The sequence below is a fragment of the Cavia porcellus genome, unplaced genomic scaffold (assembly GCF_034190915.1).
Source record: "Cavia porcellus strain 051 isolate PalLab524CR breed Dunkin Hartley unplaced genomic scaffold, mCavPor4.1 scaffold_20, whole genome shotgun sequence".
Taxonomy (NCBI): Eukaryota; Metazoa; Chordata; class Mammalia; order Rodentia; family Caviidae; genus Cavia; species Cavia porcellus.
The window spans coordinates 45,541,176-45,562,377 of NW_026947503.1; the positions used below are offsets into that span (position 1 = coordinate 45,541,176).

The 21,202-nt window shown below is 40.2% G+C and overlaps 1 protein-coding gene across 19 annotated transcripts in view; it reads right to left on the minus strand.

Annotated features, from left to right (window-relative positions):
- The window catches only part of Fhod3 (formin homology 2 domain containing 3), a 444,662-nt gene that overhangs the window by 13,420 nt on the left and 410,040 nt on the right, over positions 1 to 21,202 (minus strand). For 15 of the 19 annotated variants that reach the window (XM_063232040.1, XM_063232044.1, XM_063232043.1 and 12 more), the window contains 7 exons: positions 20,312 to 20,494; positions 18,804 to 18,923; positions 17,934 to 18,095; positions 14,787 to 14,977; positions 9,495 to 9,687; positions 5,864 to 5,887; positions 4,066 to 4,240 (listed from right to left, as the gene is read on the minus strand). In XM_063232040.1, the coding sequence (XP_063088110.1) occupies positions 4,066 to 4,240; positions 5,864 to 5,887; positions 9,495 to 9,687; positions 14,787 to 14,977; positions 17,934 to 18,095; positions 18,804 to 18,923; positions 20,312 to 20,494 (1,048 nt within the window). The remainder of the gene's footprint in view (positions 1 to 4,065; positions 4,241 to 5,863; positions 5,888 to 9,494; positions 9,688 to 14,786; positions 14,978 to 17,933; positions 18,096 to 18,803; positions 18,924 to 20,311; positions 20,495 to 21,202) is intronic. The other 4 variants (XM_063232052.1, XM_063232038.1, XM_063232054.1 and 1 more) reach the window with 1 other exon arrangement.

The following is a 21,202-nucleotide window of genomic DNA, read 5'->3' on the forward strand; positions in this document are numbered from 1 at the left end:
AGCATCTAATTGGCAAAGAAAAAACAGAAAAAACAGAACTAACTTGGAACAGTGGATCACAGTTCAGTGGACTGTGGTTTTCATGGACATGTGTGTTTCATGGACTTTACTGCAAATAGGAAATATGCTATAGTGTCATGATTTCTAACAGTGAAGTTCACATGATTGGTTTCAACAATTCTTACTTTTTTTTTTGTCTTTTTCATTTTTATTGGTACCAGGGATCGAACTCATGACTGCCTGCCTGCTTGCAAGACAGGCGCTTATGCCGCTGAGCTAAATCCCCAGCCCCCAACAATTCTTACTTTTTAGGAGGAGGTCCAGAACCTGCATGTGTGTGAGACCGGTGGCTATAGGATGTATTTTAAACAGTATGTTTTATGTTGTTGTTGATACAATTCTTAAAATTTGCTTTGCTTCCCTTTTAAGGGGGGGGGGTCTGTCTACAGCAGTGGCACATGCACACACTGTGAAGTGCAATTTTCCTGCTTGTTCCTAAGGAAACTCAATCTACTTCTCCCATCAGGAGGTCCTTTTCTTATACTATGAAATCTTTTTAAAATAAGCTCTTCCCAGAAACAAAATTTTGAAATTACTATTGCGTCTTCCTGCACTTTCAGGGTGGTCTGGATGTTGTAACTATAGCCAAGAGGCCTCTGATGTCACAGTTGTCAGACTGGGCCTACAGACCTTTTTTGAAAATGACCCCCCTCAGAGCAGGGCTATCAATGGCACAACTAGATTGTACCCATAGGTTTCTTTTCCATCTCTCATTTACTTCCTGATTCATAATCCTATGTCTTGAAATACTATACTACCCTTCCAAACACACACACTCACTCACTCTCTCTCTCTCTCTCTCTCTGCTCCACCAATTATCATTGGGCATAATACATTTTCAGAGCACTGAGCCAGAAATGAAGGACTTACCCAATCTTCCCTCTGATAATTACCAATACTTCCCATATCTCATATCCCCAGGGCTCTGCTTTCAGTATAATTGTCAGGAAAGGCTTAAAAGGAACATCTTGTCAGACTCAGTTTTATGATGAATTCATGCCTGGTTCTGCTTTTTATCCCCTTTCTTCTTGGGTACTGTGCTCATTGCCTGATCACCATTTATTTGCTTGCTTCCTGTTTCTCTTTCTAAAACCTTTGCACTCACATGCAGCCATCAGGGGAATATTGGTCTTACCACTTGTACACGCAAGGGCTCATGTGGCTCTTTTCAGTCTCAAGTAGTAGCAAAAAAAAAAACTTTACACACAGATGTGGCAGAGAGGATAGAACACTCTAGATCATAATAGCACAGTTTCACTTTATCTTCATTTTCTAAGGATACATAAATTGTAGCTGGAAAGACAATACTTTATTTTTTCCTTCTGGAGCTCTAACTTAGCCTCCAAGAAAAAAATTAATCAAAATAAATATTTTTATTTAATATAAGGAAAAATTTTGCCTTCATTTCTGGAAAATAAATTCTCTGATGAAAGAATAGTAGGTTAGAAGTTTTATCTTCTAGCAGCTTAAAGACGTCACATTATTATTTTTTTTCTGGTACTAGTTTCTACAGGAAAGTTAGCAATCATTAATACTGTTGGCCTTTAGAGGGTAATACATCTTTTCTCTGTTATAAATGTTTTGTATTTATCTTTGGTTTTTTAGTATTTGCCTATAGAATGGTTCTCTTTGTATTTATTCTATTTGAATTTGATAAGTTTCTTAAGTGTATGAGTTAATATCTGTCAGGTTGGGAAGTTTTTAGCCATTATCTCTTCCAACATTGCTTCTTACCCATCTTCTCCTTCTGGTACTTCAAATGTAGGTTAGGCCACTGCATTGTGTCCCATATCTCGCTTCTACTCTGTTTTGTTTTCTTACTGAGCTTTAGTGTGTGCACTTTTTCTTAGCCTGTCCTTAAATTCACAAATTTTCCCTTTTTTGCTGGAGCCAGTCCTTTAAGCCCACATATTGAGATCCTCATTTCAGATATTTTATAGTGCTAGAATACTGACTCTGCTGCTGACCACTACAAGATCCCTTTTCATTGTCAAATGGTGTGAATTTATTTTCTTCACCTAACTTTATATCTAAAATTACCTAGAAATCAGAGCATTTGGACAGATAAAATCCTAGGCACCTAATCTTTGAGTCTTTGATATAATAATATATGCAAAAAGGCTATACACAGCTCAGAAATTAAGATAGTAGTATGAGATATAACATTTCTACTGGGTCATCCTCATCTCAGTGAGCATAACACAGGGTTAAAGATGGCGAGGGGCTGCCTTTCTTTGGGCATATTCTTGGCCGCATGTCAAAGAAAATGTTCCGCATGAAGCCAGAAGAGAAGGAACGATATTCAGAAATACTGTACTTGTATGAAGTAAGAAAATCAGTAATTTTGTAAAAACAAAACAAAACAAAAAACCAGCAGTATAACTCCACAAGAACCCTAGAGTTCTAGAACATAGCCTGCAGGTCCTTTTGGCATCCTTCTTGGACAACAGTTGGGATTATCTGGTTTACAAAAAAACTACAAGAAGTCACTTGCATTGCATGGTAGCGACCCATCTTCTTTTTCAAGAAAATATCAAGAGATGCATTTATATTTTGTCCTTTACAAAGGCTGTTACTAACATTATTTGTATATATTTAACAGAATTGAAAATAGCAAGCATCCAGAAAGCCTGGTTAATGAGTAAAGCCAATTAGAAGTCACTGATGGTCCTTCTCAGGTTTCTCTGCCTCATAGCACTCTGGATTCTAGCTGACTTTCTGTCATCTTGAAGGTCTAAAGATTCCCTACAGCCTCTGAAGATGTCAGAATGGCAGTTTGATCATTTGTTCATTCATTCACTTATTCATTAATTCATACCTACATTTCTGTGGTATATAAGGTAATCTACAACCTAGCTTACCTAACATGGTAATTGCCAGCACAATTACTTCTAGCATCCTCTGTCATACTCCATGGACATTATATGGTTTCTTCTAGCTGCATACATAGCATGTATTAAGCAAATACCACAAGAAGAAAGCCTATCTCATCTCCAGCAATTTATCTTCTTCAGAAGGCCTGAACTGAGGCTTAGCAGTACACCAAAGAGAAGGAGGACATGGACAGCTACAGAGGGCTTGGGGGTGCTGGTGTCTTGGAGGTGAGTGGGAAATGGACAGGCAGGAGAGAAGGCCATTCTCAGCTGAGTGACACCATGAGCAAGAGGGACTCTCAGGGATACACAGGGTATGCTGCAAAGGATGGTGCCAACAACATGGGAGGGTGAGAGACAAGGGTAGGACAGGATAGGAGCTCACCACAAATGCTTTAAACATCAGACAGTGTGGACAGTTGAACTGTATCTTTCAGTGAGGAACTGTGTGGCTAACCTGGCAGCAGACTAGTCCAGGGAAACGTGAACAAATATTCTCATGTGTAAAATGCATTCTATTTTAAAATTACATTTTAAAAAATCCCTTCTAATTATAAATCAAATCCAGAAACTCTTATGTGTCTTTATCATCTTGAAATTTTAATTTTGTTTCAAAAATGTAAAAACAAGGAACATAGGGGTATGTTTCAATCCAGGGGTTGGCCCACTTTTTTTTATAAAGTAACTTTTTTGGTTTTTGCAAACCCTGGAGTCTCTGTCACAATGGCTCAACTCTGCCACTGTAGTGCAAAGCAGTCACACATAATATAAAAATAAATAAATGTGTCTGTGCTCCAAGAAAACTTCATTTATAAAAATAGTTATTGCACTGAACTTGATTTGCAGACTGCAACTTATGGACCATAGCTTTAGCTAGCGAGGATCCTCTCATAATAAGAAGACATTTTGAAATTTATACTTTTAGAAGCGGTGTTTCTGAGATGAACCTATTGGAGCTAGGTCATAAGGGAGTCAGTAAAGGAAGCTGTGTGTGTTTAGGTTGGCACTGAAAGTCCTGGGGATCTCACGGTCCCTCACAGCCCCTCAGTGTGCACAGTCACTTGCAGGCAGTGATGGAGATGCTGGCTCCCATGGGCAACCCAACAAAATGAACTCCACCCTCCTGGATTACCTCTGCTTGCTCGGCTGCGTGTGCGGATGCCCAGAACGGGGCTGGAGTCCTCCACAGACGGGGAGGAGGTCTTCAGCACAGCCTTCATGTTTTCATGTTCAGCTGCATCCTCGGCGTAGCTCAGACCCTGCAGCTGGCTCAGTGGTGCCGGAGAACTGCTGGAGAACTTGCCTGACTGCAAAACCAAAGTGGAGTTAGGATGTAGGGGAGATTCCCCCAAAAAGCCAACTTCAGCTTACAGAACACTCAGTTGAGGAAAACTTGCTCTGCTGCTTGTACATTCTGCAAATGTGTTAATTAGTTTTATAGCCAGAGAGGCTGTCAACTAACAACTTCTGTCCAGAGAAGATGTATTAGTAAAAAGAGAAGCCACTGGCTCCAGAACAAGCTCTACCCATCCACTGGTTTACTTAGCTTCCCCAGTACACACCAGCCAGACATCAACTTAGGAAGAGCTAAAAAATCAGATTAAAACTGGGCATGGAGGGGGGCACATGCCTGAAATCCCAGCTTCTTGGGAAGCTGAAGTAGGAGAATTACAACTTTGAGGCCAGCTAGGCAATTTAGCAAGACCTTATCTCAAAATAAAATAAAAAGACTCAGGATGTTGCTCAGCATTCCTTGGATGCACTCTCCATTATGAAAAACATCAGATTTAAATCTTGATATAAGAACTGAAATAATGCTTGTTAGTCAAATAGATTGAGATTTATTTTTCAAACTTTGTGCCAGAAAACACTTAAATTTTTCATAAACATCATTTATGATGGTAGAATTACAAAAGTGGGATTTAGTCACAGAATCACATGTTAAGAACTAAGGCTGATTTCTTCTAGATATAGACCATCTCAATTTATATAAGGAAGGAAACTGAGGCTCTAAGAATAAGTGACTTGCCAAAGGCCCTTAATAGGTTAGTTCCATGGTGCAGAACAGAATAGAACATACAGATTCATCTGAAACTGAATTTGGCAACAAATTCACTATTTTGGGTTACTTTAAATATTTAGTTATTTTATAGGTATTACAAACTCACAAAGATTTCCTGTAATTCTACCAAATTAAAAGTCAGGATATATGTTTTAAAGAAGTTGCTAGAATATGATATGAGCACAATGCTAAATATTTGGGTAAAGAACAAAAAGATTAACATTTGCAAAGAATATCTCCACAGGTTTCTGGCTTCCTCTTTTCTTCTAGTGTCTCAGCCAAGGTGACAGAGCTTGAGACACATCTGTGGCTTGCACCATCTCCACTGCTCCCACCTCATTTTCTAGGACCCATCAGTCTGGCTTGGCTTGTTTTTTGCACTGTGCTCAGTTTTAGGGGAGGAAAACCTGCCCTCCCAATACTGCACTCAGGCTGATCTAGGGATGTCACAGGGGCCAGTCAAGGAAAGGAAAATCAATTGGAAGCTCATGGCCACTGTGCCACTTCCTTTTGGTTTTAGAACTCTATTTCTAAAATCTGGTTCTCAAATTTGAGTTGAAAAAAGACTCAAAAAGAGGAGCACAAGGAAAATCCCTTGTCCATGTTTTCAGGAATAGGGAGATATCTGCTGAACCTGCTACTGGTGACAGAACCACTGATGACTGTAGACTGAGGACAGCTTGGGAAATACAGTTAACCGTTCACTCCTTGTCAGGCAGTTAGTGATCACAGGAAAATCTACCAGAAAACGTCCATGCATGGTTTAAAGCACTGAATGGTGCTGCCACTGCATGCTGACTATGGTAAGTTAGACTCTACAGCACTCACAGAAAGTCAAATGTGGAGTTCTTTACATGTATAGTCATACCTCAATTTCATCCTCGTCATCAGTCTACCCGACAGGACAGGACAGGACAGGACAGAAAAGACAGGATGCTTAGAAGGCAGAGAAGTCAGCACAGATGAGATAATCTTAACATTACATCCCATTCCAAAAACAGAAAAAAAAGAAATTGATCACCACAACCAGGGTACATCCTCTTGCTTTGGCAGCTACCCAGCCCTACTCTTCTATCTTCTCCTGGATACTTGCTCCCTGAGCTCCAAGACCAGCCCTGAACACAGTGAGGAGGAACTTGTAAGGCTCTAGGCCAACTTCCTAAGGCTGCCCATGAGGTCAATAATCAGCATACTTGGTTCCCTGGCCATTAATGACCTCACTCCCTGCTCTGGGACCTGCATGTCGTTGGTGATAGCCTGTTAAGGCCACCATCACCTGCTGACCATCAGCCCTCAGTCACAAGACTGCTGCTATTCATTTACTTGGCTCTGTTCATTAGCTGCTGTCCACCTCTCATCCTGAGTGATAGACTCCTCTCTGCTCAGGCTGAGCTTGGCCCACAGTAATCCTCTCCTACAGAGGCCAGACTGGACAAGTGGAACAGCTCCCAAGCAGATGCGTCCTATTATTCTCTCTTCTCCTCTTCATACAATCTCATTTGTCCATCATGGTGGCCATTGGAATGGACTGTGTTCTTTCAATTACTTGAGATAAATGTAAGTGACATTAAAATATCCCTTTTTCTAAAAATAAATTGAGGCTAAAAAATCACGTCAATCTTTTGATTAAACACAATTCAATTTAAACATTTCCACAGAGATTATGGGCCAGGCCAGCAAACCAGACACATTTTGTTGACCACACATTTGGAGTTAAAATGACAAGATGCTTCCAGTATATCACACTACATAATGCCTCCCCCATTTCCTGGCATTGTGATGAGATGCAACAGTCTCATACTTTTCTAATGATTTAACTGAAATGACAAATATTTTCCCAGCAAATAGAACCTGGGTAAAGCACTACATATACAAAATCCCAAGACCCCTAAATATCCCTGAAAGAAACCATCAATTCCTTCCTAGAGATGAGGAAGCCAAGGTTGGGAGAGGTCAACAGTTTCACGAGAGTCCCAGTGCCCTTCACTGTGGAGTCCTGGGATTCACCAGCCTGAGTTCTCCCAGCAGAAAGGGCCACAGCTACATGGTGCTGCTTTGTCTATCTCACCACTAGTCTGGAACCAATTTAGGACAGGAAGATGAGGAATGGGTTTCTCTCTGAGCCTGGCCAGGAAGGCTTTGGCTTTTGGGAAAGGAAGCCTGTCTGTTGTTTGCCCAGGAGCAGCAAGGGCAAAGGAAGGATAGCACTGCAGGTCTGCTCTTCGGCTGATTCTAGAGAGGAAATGTTGAGAGTTTAACCCAGACCTTTTGTCTTGATTTAACTGCTACCATTTCATCCTCATTTATTTAGCATCTGTTTCAAAGTGACCTACTGTGGTTTTCTCCAAAATCTCTTCTAGCGCTATGGAACTTTATGATTCTAAATCTTGGTCTGGCTTTGGTCTCAGTGGTTTTAGTTGTGTGTGTATCATTTTATAACCTTACGATGACATCTTTGGGGTATAAGCTTTCTCTTATACTCTTCCTTGGTGTCCACTGCGATGGTGGGTACACAATGAACCCTCCTATTAAGCGTTGGGCAAGACTGACTTGTGTTGGTGACAATATCCTAAAGTTTCAGCAGATGGCAGTCTTTCTCCATGAATAATGCCACTGACCTTTCAAAACCTTGGACTAGGTTGATAATAAACCCTGAAGAAACCTGTATGCTTCACGTTTTACTGAGAGTTTAAAGTTTTTTAAATCAGACTCTAGAAATATTTACCTCTGTTTATGTCTGAGAAAGCCAAATGTTTTCAGAGAAGCACAGAACTTAAAAATTAGTGGGATCTGTTGAAAAAAATCTCAAGAATTTGGCAAGAAATTTTGACGTACTCTCATAATTACATGCATTCTGTGCTTGTGATTTTCACCCTCCAATGTGTTTTATTTCCACAAAAATAAATACTATTTTTTTTAAAAAGTTGTAAAAATAGTATTTAGAATAAAACATGGGCCACAGTTTGCCGAAGTGGATTCAGTTTGCTTCTTGAATCTTCCAACAGGCTAAAAATCACATTGAACCTGATTTCAGGAGACAGAAGACTCTCAAATGATGGCACTGGTTTTCAAAACTGCCAAGAACCATAAAAAGGACTCTTTGTGGAGAAAAGTAGCTTGGCTCTCCCTGTGAGTCCAGAAAATTTTAAAGAAACAAAAGAACTTGGACTTATTAGTTCATGGTTCTCCTTAAAATTGCCTTGAGATACAACAAATGTCTCAATTAATGCATTTAGGTTTCCATGTGAAGGCAGAACCCTCAGGAATGTGGACTCGTAGAGTAACTGTGATCCCTGTTTTGCTGACAGCGTGGACACACCTGGGGCATAGAAAGCAGCCTCTGTGACGTCTTCATGATTTTTCTTTCTCCCTAAAGAAATCTGCCTGATTTGAGTTCAGGTGAGCTTTAACCTCCCGAGTTAAATCCTCCTGGGTTAAGCACTCCTTACCTCCAAATCCTTTCTTTTCCTATTTCACTCACTGCACAGCTGAGAATCCATGTGCTACCAGATATATGCAGAAGTATGAGTTTACGGGCACCAATTTAAACAATGAAAAAAATTATATGAGGAAGGCCTTTAACAGGTACCAAATATGATCTATTGGAATCAAATAAAATGCATTTATTTTTCTTAAGTACAAGAATAAATGTGAGGAAAAGAGACAGAAAATGCTTTTTTCAGGACTGAACTTAGATCCTACTAGTAACAGATGAGCTATGTTAAATACCAATCTGGCTTGCATGTTTCACGAAGGTGCATCCGAGAGAGGAATCTGTTTTGGGTATCTTTGTTGGTCTCTGGCATCTTTGTATGTCCCCTCAGCCCCTACCTTCCTGAACCCTTTCCCTGTGTGACCTCACTGCACCAAGAATGAGACATGCTCAGGGCTGAGACGGTGGAGAGGAAGAACCTAGAATCAGGAGAGACATTGGAAGTATCTAGAGCACCTCAGGTGATATAGGGAAACTTTTCAGAGTACTCACTGTCCTCGTAGATCTCTTCCCACCTTGATATTCTGTCACTCAAGAGACTGCCATGAACCCATCAGATTATGTCTTGGAACAACTGTACAGTTTCTCCAGTCAAACAGCCAAATGTGTGGTTCATGTGTCAACTGATCAGTTATGTAACACTGTTATCATGTTTAAAATCCTGAATCAATTGCAAATCAATACACTTGTCTTCTTATGATCAGTGGTGTTACCTCTGATACTTTTCTTCTCTAATTTTACCAAGTATTTATGTGATCAACATCATATAACAAGCCAATTTATGCTATACATTCCTTGCCCAAGCACATGATCTTAATCTTCTGTGACATACATCCTTGTTTGTTACATAGTAGATTTTCACAGAAATTGCAGAAGAGCAATTTGAAAGCACTTTTAAAAAAAGAATTTTCCTCCCCACAATCAAGTTCCCAAACCATGGGAGGATTTAGGGCTGAGATTACTTTCAAAATAAATGACACAAAGAGATTGATTTCATGAAACTTACATCAGTGATCATCTTTCCTCTGGTCTTATTTCTCTCTCTGTGGTTGGCTCGTTTCTGTTTTTGCTGCAAAACCCTTTCTCTGGTGGTGCGATACTCTAGTGCAAATTCACTAATGATCCTGCAGAATTTGTTGATGTTCACTTCTCGAATTGCATAAGGTGGATGGCCCATAAAAAGCAAAAAGGAGTGGAATCTGCAAAGAAAAAAATAGTAAGGGCAATGACTTCACTTTTAAGGAACAAAAATTACTTATCTAAAATCTTTCCATAGGAAACCAGTGAGCCAAGCTCTCAGTGGGAGGACACTATTCTTCATTCTTGGGGCTTTGAGTTTTAAGAATCTTAAGTTAAAATGCAAACAAAAGTTCAACTCACTTCCCCATTGATAGAGGTCATATCTTGGCAAGGTTTTAGGAGATTACTTTTGGATTACTTGTGTTTGAACCTTTTTCTATTTGGACATGTAAAGCTTTCTATAAAAATGGGAAAATATTGTCTTAAGGAAATTATTGCAGTTTCTAGATTAAACAAGAATAGAAATAAAAATATTGTTAGAATTCTTTTAATGAGTCTATTTGTTTAAAAAATTTTGTAAAGTATCCAGTATTTAATTATTAGGAAATGGAAAAAATGACAGTAGAAAACAGAGGAAAATCTTTATGTGGAGCACATTAGGTATTGTATAAATGGTACCACTATTTCTAAACAAAATTTTTTGGTTTTGATCACTCTAATTTGTACAGTTTGAATATGAGTGTTATTTCTTAATGAGAAGCACTGAATGATTCTTTTTTCTGAAAATAACAGAGTGTACAACTTGTATTTAAAAGGAACTGAAAAATGAAGGTCAATTCTTTGGCTTATTCATCTGGTTTTCAATCTGTAAATATGGTAAGTAACTTCATAAGTTCTTACAAATGAATCTGATGCTGGAGAAAAAAAAGGGGAAAGGAAAGGAAAAAACCTGAAAGTGTTATGTACATGTACCAATTCTCTACAGTGAATGTAGTCATTGTACACTGCAAACATGTACTAATCAAAGTTTTTAAAATGCTAACACAAGTTACAAAATTTTTCGAAGGAAACAAGTATAAATTTCCATGATTTTGGTAAGAAAATGTTTTAAGATAGATATCAAAAGCATAAACAGTCAATAAAAAATAGATAAGTTAAACCTCAAAATTAAAAACTTTTGTGCTCCAAAGGACATTATTAAGAGTGGGAGAAACTTTCAGAATGAGAGAAAATGTTTGCAAATCATTTGCATGATAAGGAACTTGTATTTGGAATCTATAAAGAAATCTTATGATTCAATGTTGGAAGCAAATAAACAGACAAAGATTTGAATGGACATTTCTTCTTAAAAGATAAAGACAAATAACCAAGCAGTTCATAAAAAGACACCTGACATCATTATTCTAAAGGTATTACAGATAAAAAGCTTAGGGAGATGCCACCTCATACTCACTAACATGTCTAGAATCAGAAAGACAGCAAGTGTTGGTGAGAATATGGAAAAATTGGACATTTTTATCTCTCTGGGGGGATTTAAATGGTTTAGCTGCTAACCGTTCCTCAAAAAGTTAGATATAGGCTTACCATATGATCTAGAAATTTTACTCCTATGCATAAACCCAGAAAAAAATGAAAATATTTGTACAAATAAAATTGTCTATGTAAATGTTCATACCATCATTGTTCACAATAGCCAGAAAGTGGAAACAACCTGAGTATCTATCAACAGATGGATAAACAAAACACACATGCGCACAAGGCCCTGTGTGACTCACCCCATTACTTCTGTGACTTCATCCCTTGTGATTCCAGTCGTTCTAGACCCTTGACTACTCCTTGAATAAGCTCACCTTAAGGCCTCAGACCTTGTTTTGTTTGTTTGTTTTGTTTTTGATTGTTTTTGAGACAGGTTCTGACTATGTACTCTAGGCTGGCCTTGAATTCACAGTGACCCTCCTGCCTCAGCCACTCAAGTGCTAGGTCTGTCATGCCTGGCAACAGCCCCTGTGCATTGTGTAGGACACCCAGAGCCCAAGGAGAACAGAGGGCAACAAGATGATAGTGTGAGGTCTAATGGTGGGGTAAAGAAGCTGAAGAGGCTACTACCCTGAAATCATAGGTCTGATGAAGGGCACAGTGTTGGCTGCTTGCTGTGTCTACAACATTTTTTGCCACATAGTTGCATGGATAGTGCTCTCATATCCCACCTTCCCAGAGAAGCTTTTCATGGCTACCTCATGCAAAATAGCACCTTTTTGTATTTTTCTGTCCTATTTTTCCTGGTGATGCAGCTTAGTGATAAGGCAGTTACCTAGAAGGCCAAAGGCCTGGATTTGATCCACCAAAACAAGTAATTATCCCATTTATACTCTAATTTGTCCTTCTTGGATCTTACTGCAAACTGACATTATATATTATACAGAAAATATATAAAATGACGATTCATTAGAACAGCGTGATATACTACTATCACTGTTCAAGATCAGTATGCAGGATCAATCAATGAAAGGTGCATTAGCCATAGCTGGGTAACTGTTACGTCATTCTTAATATATGACCTTTCTGGGTTCACTTTTACACATAAGCACCACCAAGATTCGTTATTCTCTACTTTCAAGAGCATTTTTAGGATTCAGAGAAGATCCAAACCATAAATTGGAAATGTGATTCAAGCATACATTTTACAAATGAGGGAAGTAACAAGTGAGTAAAATTCACATCTGAAGAGAAAAAAAGATTCAGATGAGTACATCTGAAAAGAGAAAGACCATATGTTCCTTTAGAAGGACCAAACAAATATGACTTTGAGGGAGTAAAACATTTAAGGCGTTGTTTTGTTAATTAACTTGTCGCTTTCAGAAGACATGACACAGAGGTCTTACGGTTATGGGGAGCCGGCCTCCCTCTGCAGCACCTCCAGGAACAAGCCAAACACCTTGGACTTGCTTCATCACCCACTTTTGCTTGAGTGTATCATTAAATGGGAGTCTGGTGTAGAGTGGGAGTGGTGGATTTTGGAGAATGAGATTCTAATTTGGGTGTTTGTCTTATGCCTTCCTTAAATATTTGAATGCAGTCCACTAGGCCTCCTTCACCTTTCACTAGGTTCGAGAGCCCACCAGTGACCTTCACAGTGTAACTGCAGCCTAATAAAATTATAGGAATGAGTTTATACATCCACCAAGTGGATTATTAGGGTGTTAGGGCAGCAAGATATAAGGAAGGTTAGCATGCAGGTTCCAACACCCAGAACAAGAGTTTCTAAGCAAAGCAATAGTCTTGAAGCCGAGGAGCTACCTGAAGCAACAATTACATAACCTTCTACAATGTTCTGCTCTGAAGCCTTAAGTGTAGGCTGGTCTACATGGCCAAGATGACTCATGGGTACAAGCTATAGGTCCCTCTCCTTTCTGGGTCTCGGTTTCCAATGTAAAAGGTGAAAGGCTATCCCAGTAGGCCTGGGATCACTCCTGGGAATTTTGGCAGAAGATGGAAAAGTGAAGCAAAGCATGACAGTCATTCATCTCTCAACAAAATTTTCTAGATTTATTCAATTCTACATGCAAGGCTTTTGTTAAAAACTTACTTTGTACCCAGGTTTCACAGGCATGCCCCATGGGCTATCTGCTCTCTTTAAAATGTTGTAATAAAATATGTGAAAGTAGAGGAAGTTTTGTTACCTATGTACACTAAATATACTATAGGTTTTATATTTGACCCAAGACAGTTTCTCTCAATGTAGTCCAGGCAACCCTGATAGGCATTTTGGCCTGGCTACCACCAGGTACCTCCCATTGGTCATTCATGACTTTTTCTTCCCAAGAGTGAGTTGCTTATTGCAAGGCAAGTTTAATTATCACCCAAATGACCAGTTTGGGTGGAACAATGAAAGCAGATTTATCTTAAGGAGTAGATTTACCACCAAAATGAGTTTTCACTCTGTCTGGGATAAAATGATTAATAATCAGCTTTATAAGACTTTGTTAAAATGGCTTCGTTTTCATGACATCTCAAATGGAAATTGTGTAAAATTTATTTTTCTTTTTAAAGTTGGGAATTTCTTGCATCATACAAAGAGCATCAAGGGTCAAATCAGCTCACATTTCTTACCTCCCCTTTCTAAGCATGTTAAAAGCATAGTGTACTCTACTTTTAGTAAGAAATTTAACAGAGTCTTTTATAAGATTCAGAGGGCAATTGAATGGTTAGTTAGGGGGATTTATACTTGAATCACTTGATTCCAAAAATACTGTTTATTGGGTAGTCATCAACCTAAGGGAAGATTCTGTGCCTCATCTCTGTCCTGCCCAATATTTAAAACTACTCCTTTTTTCTTTGCAGTGTGTATCAAGACCCAGGAAGCATGACGGTCATCAAAGCAGCAAATGACATAGCTAGGAGGGGGCTCATGTGCAGATAAGGGAATCAAGGTTTTGAAAGCTGTCTGTGGGCTTGAAGGAAGAGGAAGGAAGGAAAGACAGAGGGAAGGGTAAAATGAATATAACAGGAACAATAGCTTTACAAGACTTTGACAGGAAGGATGGAGAAAAAGGTTCCACAACCCCATTCGGTGGTGAAACATAGGAGCACAAATGGTGGCTCTTGCAGGAAATATTCAGGCCTAGGACATTAGTTGACCCAAGATCTAATCCTGGCTACTAACACTTACTGAAGAACAGTTCCAGACAGCCATGAAGCCATGCTAGACCCTGGCTAACCTCCTATCAATGCTGTGTTCAGGGGACTAGTGGAACTTGTGACTGAGAAAGGATGGTCCAGAGCAGAGGACTTGCAGTGAGACCCAGCTCTCACCCAGGCACAAGTAACACGGAAAAGCCATCAAAGAATGAACGACTTGAAGGTTCTCAGAGGTCAAACCAGAGATTAGATTTTTTAAAAAGGAACATTTTCAATGACTAGAGCTGCCTGGAAAAGGAGTGGGATGTCGGTAGGTGAAACTGTTGCAGCAGCTGCAGGGGAAGCAGCATTCAATTTATCAGAGAACTTACAGATGCAATTCCGCATCAAGTGCGATTTTTAGATCACATTATCTCTGCTATCCCTTCCAATTTCAAGATTCAACACCATGTTATTTGTAGGAAAAAGCAAAATTCCTATGAAAGCACTTACGAAACATCTATATCACAGGTATACTTGCTATGCACCAAGAATGTACAGCAACTTTTTTTTTCGTAAATTTAACCATCAGATTTTGGCTTGCAGAATATTCTCAACATGTCATTGTACTGATATTCCATAAGTTCTTCAATATACTTACCTGTTAATTATCCTTCTATGGACAATCTTTAAAATTATAATTCGCTCTGCACAGTCTTTTAGGAACTCTGACATTCGTTGCTTTAAAACTGGTTTCATTTCATGTTTTGCTATTGCCTTGAGGTGATCCCATGAAGCTTTGCATCTTCTCTCCATCTGACATAAATTATCCTGAAGTTGATCAAAGTCAACCTGAAAATCAGAGAGAGAACACTGCAAATATGCTGAAACAACTGGACACCAACCTGAACCAGGAGACCACAGTGCCTGCAGGAAGAAGCAAACATCAAAACCAAATTTACATCTTGAGACACAAACATAGTCATTGTCTAAAAATCATTCACATGTGTATTTGTCATTATCTTGACATCAAATTATTCAGTGATATAACTGCTCTCCAAATGAACCCAAAACACATGTCACCTTTTCTTGCCTTATTTGGAAAGAAATGTTTTGAAACTGTTCGGGAACTATAAATTAAAATATGAGCTAAAGGAATCTCAGTACAACATGAACTGAGTAGGTATCTTGTAAAAATTTTCAGAGCAATCAAACTTGTTCTGCAGGGATGATATTTCACTGCAGGCTGAGAAACATATCCTAGTCTTACATGGATGGCTCTGCTGTGATGGGGCCATGATATTTATCACTGTGATTTCCTTTATAATTTGTACAAGTTATTCATCCACCATCTATGTATTCAACCAATACTCATGGGGAAATCAGTATACATCGGTCCCCATGGTAGACACTAAAAGCACCGAGACAGATATTGAATGAAACTAAATTTGTATTCTCAGAGAGATTTATTGTACAGACTGGGGATCAACAGGCTCTGCTGCAGGCCTAGTGAGGGTGTGTAGTACCTTACCAGGCCTTTCTCTATGTGTGTGCATGTGCATGTATGATGTGTACACAAGAGATCAGGGCAGCGAATTCAAGGTATACATGCAAAGAACAGATGTGTACAGAGCACCCACTGTGGATTTAAGGAAGTGCAAATAATTGAATTGAACAAATGGTCTGAGATGATACTCTCCAAGGTAATGAATGCTTTTATAGAATTCCTAGACTAAAAATGGCATTAATTGGAGAGTTACTTACTCATAAAAAGTATGCTGGAGGCCACATGTAAGAGCAACAAATGTGAGATTGAAAAAAAACTGAGGATAAGAGTGGAGGGAGAAATAGATAAACCAATAGGCAAGCTGATGGAAGGAGACGGAGGTGGATGGGGAGAGAGCAAAGCTGGGAAAGAATGAGGCAAACAAAAGTCAGACGAAGCTGAAGACATGTGGAAGTGAGCCACCGCTGTTCAGGTGCCAGTGACTGCAGCCAGGGGGCCTGGAGAACTCCAGGATTTGCCAGAATGACCTCAGACTACTAGCCCCACTTCAGAAGGACAAAAGAAGCACCATGTCAACAGAGGCAGATTCTGTGAGAGGATCTGTGGCCTCAACAGGAGGAAAACACTGAGCATAGGGGATGCCTCAGGTCTAGAAGGACTTGGCCTGAATTTCTCAGTGCTAAAAAACCACAAAGGCAGTACAAGTGAAGTCTGAGAAGAGGTGGAAGTTGATCCTATGGCCTCTGTTTGCAAGTCACAAGGATCTGGGCCAACAGACACCTCTGGTAATGGCCAAAGTCAGTAGGCAGAGGCTGTCTGCAGTTTTGGCAGGTGTGCACAATCTTTAGACCAGGGTAAGTTATGCAGCCATAAGTTAACTGACAAACATTCAGTGGGCTTCTGGGAAGGCTGATTTCTAAGAGGGAACGGGGCAGTCAACTAGGGGCTGGTATCAAGTCAGTACTCTTGGGGCAGGGACACTTTGGTTACAAGTGAGCTCCAGCTAGGGCAGCTCCAGATAAAAAGCAAAGGGCCACATGTGAAAAGGGAACTGATAATTCTGGGAAGCTCTGAATGAAGGAGATCCAGGGGCAGTCAGGCTGACTTAGTCATAAATTCCTAAGGAAACTGTCAGCTGAGGCAGTACAGGTGGGATGTCAGAGGAGCAGTTGGGGACCCTCTGCTGGGACACTCAGAGAGGCTTTCTGCCTGGGTTAGGGCATTAAAGTACAACAGTACTGGTCACAGAATAACATTTTATGAGTCCTGTTAAATAGAGCGCTCTGTGTTCTGAGAAGCCTTCTGCTAGCTACCTAGCTAGGGGCCTGCTGCCATGCTAGCTTGAGGGACCCCTGCATGGTACACCTGGGGGCTACCAGCCTGTGACCCCTGAAACACATAAAGAGCCCCCCCAGCCAACAGGTCCTCAAGTTAGTCCAGGCAGAGAGAGGGAGGAAAGTCCTGGAAGGAAAGTCCTCCATTCCTTCCCACTCTGCCTAGGGCCTATCTTCTTTTCCCCTACTGGACTCCTGTGCCTCCCAATACTCACAGCTCCTACTCCCTAGCCCTTGTCTCCCAAGGAGGCTCCTGCACAATGACCTGGCTCCTGGGTCCTAGTTAACAAGGTCCTCCAACCCACTGAGTTTCCTGGGCTCCCAAGCCCTCCATTTCTCCCAGTTCTGGTGTTCTCACATTTCCTCTGGGCATTGTTTAGCCTCCATCCTCCTCCTGCCCTGGAGGCCTCTGGGGATCCACATGCATCTCATAAAGAAATCAACCCTGCACTTACTTTAAGAGCTTGCAGCTGAGGGCCAGTGCTATATATTGTTTATAGCCCTATAAAAATGTTCCCTGTGTGTAAGATCACAGGGATGGCCAATGTGTGGGCAGCAGGGCTAGGTATGCCTTGTTTTAGGCTCCACAACTCCCTGCAAAGTCCTGTGGGCATCTGAGGAGGAGCCAGATGACATCTTTTTGACACATTAGCCCACCCAAAACAGGCTGTGTAACTGTAATGTTTTGGGGAATCCATCCTGGAGAGCAGTTCTTCAACAGTGACTGCAGGAATGAGGGCTGCATGGCAGGCTCGCCTGACATACCTCAGCAGGAAAGAATCTGAGCGAGAACCAGAGACAGAAAAAAGTTCATGGCACAGACTGAATCATACCCACAAACTTTAGTGTAGGGAATGCAGGCAGGGCTGAACATCTTACTTAAAAGAGACTGTGTTCCTTTGAGATGAGGGATAAAGATCCCACAGCAGAAGCTGAGGCAGGGTCGCTCCTCCATGTCCAGACATACCTTGGCTGACCTGGTGATGGCCCCAATTTCTGAGTACAGATCAGAGCTGTCTGGGAAGTTTTCCACCACCATGGTGCACACATGGTGGAGAAGCGACTGCTTGTGCACTGTGTCTTTGACTTCTGGAACCTTCTCGAGGTAGCTTAACTCAAAAGCTTTGGCCTGTGTGGTGACATTAAATTAAAGATGAGAAAATCAAGTTTCATGAAGGCTCTTAGGACAGGACAGATGGTTAGAATCAAAGCTCGGCCATAGTAGCCAATATTTAGTTTCTCTGGGCTCTCTGAAGCTTTTCTGAAGCTTCTCCAGTCACACACTCTGCCCCCCTTTGCTGAACACACAAGGACCAGCCACAGTGAGAAGGAACCCAGCCTCCAACCCTTTCCCACACAGCCCTGAGCCCATCAGCCAGGTGCTGCGGGACTGTTCTCTGGTCCCTGTGTACCTGCAGCTTCTTTCTCCCCTTGCCCTGGTGCATTCTGTGTTCTGGCCAGAGCCAGACCACAACGACACCAACAAAGTTGCCTCTTTAAAAAGTATTAGCATGTGTATAAGCACAAATATTTGAATGATAAGCTCAGCAAACAACAACAAATAGGATGGATTAAAAATTCCCCCAATGTCAATTTTGGAGTAGCCAAACTTTGTAAAGAATAATGTGCTTATTTTTCTAAGCTTCTTCATTTATGACAAGGTTCAAGTTCAAATGAATGAGCCCTGATTTTGTCTTAAGGACAAAATTTCCTCCAGATTTTCAGCAACAAGATACATATGTTGTTTGTTCTACTGTGCACTGGGATAAAGGGTAAAACTTCCATCAGTAAATGAGGGGCAGGGATTTTGTCAAAAGGGAGAGGCAAGAAAACTTACATTAGTTCCATTGAGAAAGTTCCCAATGGCTAGAAGAGTAGATAGGATAAAGCCCAAGGTTTTATTGTTCTCCAGCTGGTCTATTCCTTCCTTCAGGTCCAAAAGTGGTTCTGCTACTTCCTTTTAGTTAAAAACAAGATGAAGAAGAATGTACATTTTCATTTTTATTTATTTAAAAAATTGTACAGTATAATATAGTAACAAATGCAGTTCTCCTTAGCACAAAGCAAGCTCATGATAGGCACTTGTTCCCAGGTACAAAAAAATAAAAGGCCAAAAGATGGCAGGTGCTCCAATCCCCAAAGACTCCACAGTGGAGGCCAAACAAAGCTTATACCAGATACTAAATACTTTGTCCTTCCTGTTGCTGCCCATCATCTAAGCCCAAGCACAGCCTCCAGGTCATTCCTCCCTCACTGTGGCTGGCTCCCAACTGTGGCTGGCTACCAATACAATCTCCCTTACTATACTCCTTTAGCAGATAGCTCATAGGCTCCCTCATATCTTAAATACTGTACAGGTTGAGTATTCCTTTTCAGAAATGACTGATACCAGATGTGCTTAAGATTTTGGTTTTTGGGAGAGATTCTAAAATATATGCATGTACATAATGAGTTATCTTGGGGGCACATTTATTCTTATTCACTGTATATCCTTTAAACACAGCCCGAGAACAATTCTATATAATGTTTTTAATGTGTCTGCATTTTGACTGTGACCTGTCACATGAGGTCAGGTGGCATCATGTTGGTCCTCAAAAGGCTTTGGATTTTGGAACGTTTGAATTTCAGAGTTTCAGATTAGAGATGTTCAATTTGTAGTTCTCTCCTGAAGTCTGCCGAATCCTGCTGCCACCTCCTCAGCCCTTAGGTTAGGGACTTGCTTTCTCCTTTGCTAGAAGATAGAGGTGCACAGCCTTTTACCTGGGCTTGTGAATCTATTTCCTTCCTGCACTTCCTCTCAAGTCAGCCCCTGAAGTTTACTGCCCACCTCTTCTCCCCCGCTGCTTTTGTCTTCCACTTTATACCCAAGCAGCATTCCATGCCTCTCCTGTGATCTTTTTCCTTCTGGTCTCCTCAAAACTGCTTGAAATCTGTTTCATCTTCAATGTTCTACCGAAGATATTCTCTCAAAAGCTACCAAAGCACATGCTGTTATGGTCAGTGGCAGCTTAGATGCATATCACCAAATAGAGGGACAGGAAATTTTCTATATTATGATTTTCTTCATTTTTCCAAATTTTCTACAATGAAAACTGCATGAAACAACTTTGAATTTTTATAAAATAATTCAACCTGGTGCCCATAATCTAGTGTCTGAAGCAGAAGCCAGGCAAACAATTTACAGAAAATTCTCAGTGGCAGGCTGCTGACCACTTAGGACAATGTCATTATCAGCCTACACTGGCCAACAATGATACTTCACTACCTTACTACTCGTAATAAAAAAACCTGGCCTTTTCCCACTGGAGCCACTGGACTGTCTGCCTCTCTTACAAATGCTCTCACCTTTTCTGTGGTTTCATAATCCATTTTGAATGCCCAGAGGTGTAGCCGAGCCGAGAGCTCACTGATGGAGGAGAGCATGAGGAGGAACTGCTCTGCACTGCCCAAGGGCACTTCCGGGTTGGCCAGCTGAGCTTCTTGGATTTTCTGTTTTTCCTCTTCAGTAGGAATCATGGTTAGAATTTTCTGGAAAGATAGGGTGATGATATAATACATTGTTTCTTAATGGCAGGCTTTATCTTACTCCTTTGATGTTTTCAAATTTTTACCATAATTTTCCAATCAAACAGTAAAAAAATTCTATTGTACCTCACATAGGTTTTATACTGTCATAACCAAACACACTTTTATACCATTTGCTGAAAGTTTTGTGGTCTTGACATTAAGGTCAGTTTAGCCAAGAAAGGAGGACAGAAAGTGAGAGAAAGCTGAAATATAGAAGACTGAACAATTCCCTTTTCTCCAAGAGGACGAATGAAACACATCAACAATTTATACTTTGTAGCAATTCTCATGGATTAATTTAAGAGCTTACAAAACCTATTTAAAAAGAATTCAGACCGATTTTCTTTTCATGTGATACAAGCAATTTTAATTATTTTAATTACTTATAGAACTGATAGTACTTAAATAATTCAAACTCAAGTCTGCTGGAAGAAAAATTATGATGGTATTTATAAAAAGTTATACCCATCTGCTAATGAAAAAAATGTATCTTTTTATCTTTATTTGTTCTTGGTAAAAAATCAATTGTGAGAAGTGAAGAAGGTTAAAAGACTTCATAAGGCTTACAGTTCTCACAAGTTTCAAAGTATAGTTAGCACATTTATTTATTTATTTATTTATTTATTTTATTTTGGTACCAAGGATCAAACTCACAGCCTCGCATTTGCC